The 2,479-nt window shown below is 45.5% G+C and overlaps 1 protein-coding gene across 1 annotated transcript; it reads right to left on the reverse strand.

Moving 5' to 3' along the window:
- Positions 1–755: 755 nt before the first annotated feature.
- Positions 756–1,694, reverse strand: OR1F1 (olfactory receptor family 1 subfamily F member 1). The gene has a single exon (XM_077142036.1). It carries the CDS (start codon positions 1,692–1,694, stop codon positions 756–758), a length of 939 nt encoding a protein of 312 aa, XP_076998151.1.
- Between the last annotated feature and the right edge of the window lie 785 nt (positions 1,695–2,479).

Below are 2,479 nucleotides of genomic sequence, written 5' to 3' on the forward strand. Positions count from 1 at the left end.
GCCATGAGAATGTCCAACTCAAGGCATCAACAAGATGATATCTGGACTCCGAAGAAAGGCTTCTGGCAACCTGACACCTCTGTCACATGGAAAGGCATATGGCTGCCGTCTGCTGGTCCTTCTCTCCCAAATTTCATTGGGAACTTGACTTTAGTGGCTTCCTCTGTTTTCTGTGGGTGTCTTTGTCTCAGTGTCTCTGGGGCTTTTTCCGTGAGCATCTCTTAATTTCATCTCTTAGGTTTTGTAAGTCTTTTATCCTCTAATAAAGGACTCAGGTAAGAGGATTAGATCCACCCTGGGTCAGGCAGGCCTCAAATGAAATCCCTAATCAAAAGGTTCTACCTACAATAGGTCTGCACCCTCAGGAATGGATTAAAAGAACACGATTCTTTCTGGGGTGCACATGCCTACAAACTACCACGCTAACAGACAGCCAGGATTGAAAACCACTGCTGTTAATTCTGAGGATTTCCAAAAGGGAAAGTTCAAATGAATTTGTTACATGTAGATTTCAAAGTGGCCATTTGGAAAGGAAAAACTTGAACTTAATGGATAATAATACGAACTACAGTAATGAAAAACAGATATCATTCCCTACTTAAAAGGGCAGGGTTGAAGTTAAGCTAGATTTCACTGATAAGAATCTATTGGGAATATTTATTCTGATTCTCTTGGACACATTGATAAATAGATTGCTACATCATAAAATTGGTAAATATTATAAGACTGGAAATGACAGGTCCATGATACCTTCATCAGTAAGAACGTGTCCTCCTGCCCATCACTTTGCTCAGAGCCCCTTTCAAGTCCCGGTTCCTCAGGCTGTAGATGAAAGGGTTCAGCATGGGCGTCACCACCGTGCACAGCACGGTAGCTGCGGTGTCCTTCTCAGCCGAGTGCGAGGATGAAGGGCTGAAGTACACAGCAAAGATGGTGCCATAGAAGAGGGAGACCACGGAGAGGTGGGAGCCACAGGTGGAGAAGGCTTTCCATTTTCCCTTGGTGGATGGGACTCTCAGAACAGCCCCGATGATACGGATATATGAAGCCAGGATGCAGACAAATGGGGTGACCATGATCAGGGCACCCTCAGTGAGGATTATCATCTCATTGAGGTGAGTATCAGAGCAGGAGAGTTTCAGAAGAGGGGCAATATCACAGAAGAAGTGGGGGATGGCGTTGTCTGCACAGAATGAGAGTTGAGCCACCAGCAGGGTGTGCAATAGGCTATTTAAGTTAGCCATGACCCATGAACCAGTGACCAGCAGGGCACAGAGCTGATGGGTCATCCTTGTGGAGTAGTGTAAGGGGTGGCACACAGCAACAAAGCGGTCATAGGCCATCACAGCCAGGAGGAAATTGTCCATGTCCGAAAATATGATAACAAAATACATTTGCGTGAGGCATCCAGGGAAGGAGATGGTGTGGGTCCCGAGGATGTGGTTGGTCAGCATCTTGGGGACGGTGGTGGAGGAGAAGCAGATGTCCACGAAGGACAGGTTGCTGAGGAAGAAGTACATGGGAGTGTGCAGGCGGGAGTCTGCACCGATGGCCAGGATGATGAGCAGGTTGCCCAGGACTGTGGCCAGGTACATGATCAGGAAGAGCCAAAAGAGGAGCTGCTGCTGCTGGGGCTGCCTGGAGAGACCCAGGAGGAGGAACTCGGAGACACTGGACTGGTTGGCCCAGTTCATGGGTGCGAGGACCTGGACCAAGTTCAGACCAAGCATAAGAGATTCAGAAGCTGAGAAAGGCTGACTAAGATGCTCCAACTGAGAAGGAGAAGACCATGTATTCAGGTAAAGTACTACAATTTTGCTCCCTGTATGTTTCATTCAGCAACTGAACATCTTTGAAGTCTCCAGTCCTTCATGTACAAAATAAGTACAAATGCTCTTGTTTACACAGCACCGCTGTTAGGAAACTCGGGAGTGTGACGACAGTGGTTTTCTCTGTGCATCCTTCTGTACTGATTGAACTTTCTACCAGCACCACCATGGATCTGTAAAGAGTAAATGTTATAAAACACCACAAATAGAAGATTGTTGATAAAGACTTTTATATTTGGAACGAGTACTGGAGAACACATATGCAGCATGGTTACCATGGAGACTGGCAGGTATTGAACATTTAATCTAGGACCCTCGTGTCATCAATATCACAAATTGTGTTGCTTTAAAGAAAGTTTTTAACTTCTCTGAGTTTCAGTTTTATGTTTTCTGAACTGAACATGTCACACACTTTTAACAGGTTTACTATGAGAATTCCATCAGCAATCACTCAGCAATTCTCCCAAGCTGATGATATCACAGTTGCTATTACTGCTGTTTCCTGGACTCACTTTTACCGAGCACTTTAGGAAGTCTGGGTGAGGACTTCTTGGGTATGTCTTCCAGGCTTCCTTGGTAGAACTTGTAAAATTAAAACCGGAAGAACCCAATGTATGTGCAGAAACTCAACCAATTACTGTTACCTAGCG

Source organism: Tamandua tetradactyla, chromosome 23, assembly GCF_023851605.1.
Source record: "Tamandua tetradactyla isolate mTamTet1 chromosome 23, mTamTet1.pri, whole genome shotgun sequence".
NCBI classification, from domain to species: Eukaryota; Metazoa; Chordata; class Mammalia; order Pilosa; family Myrmecophagidae; genus Tamandua; species Tamandua tetradactyla.

Bases quoted from the DNA above. Each gene is read 5' to 3' on its own strand.
- OR1F1 (XM_077142036.1), bottom strand. From the start codon at position 1,694: ATGAACTGGGCCAACCAGTCCAGTGTCTCCGAGTTCCTCCTCCTGGGT.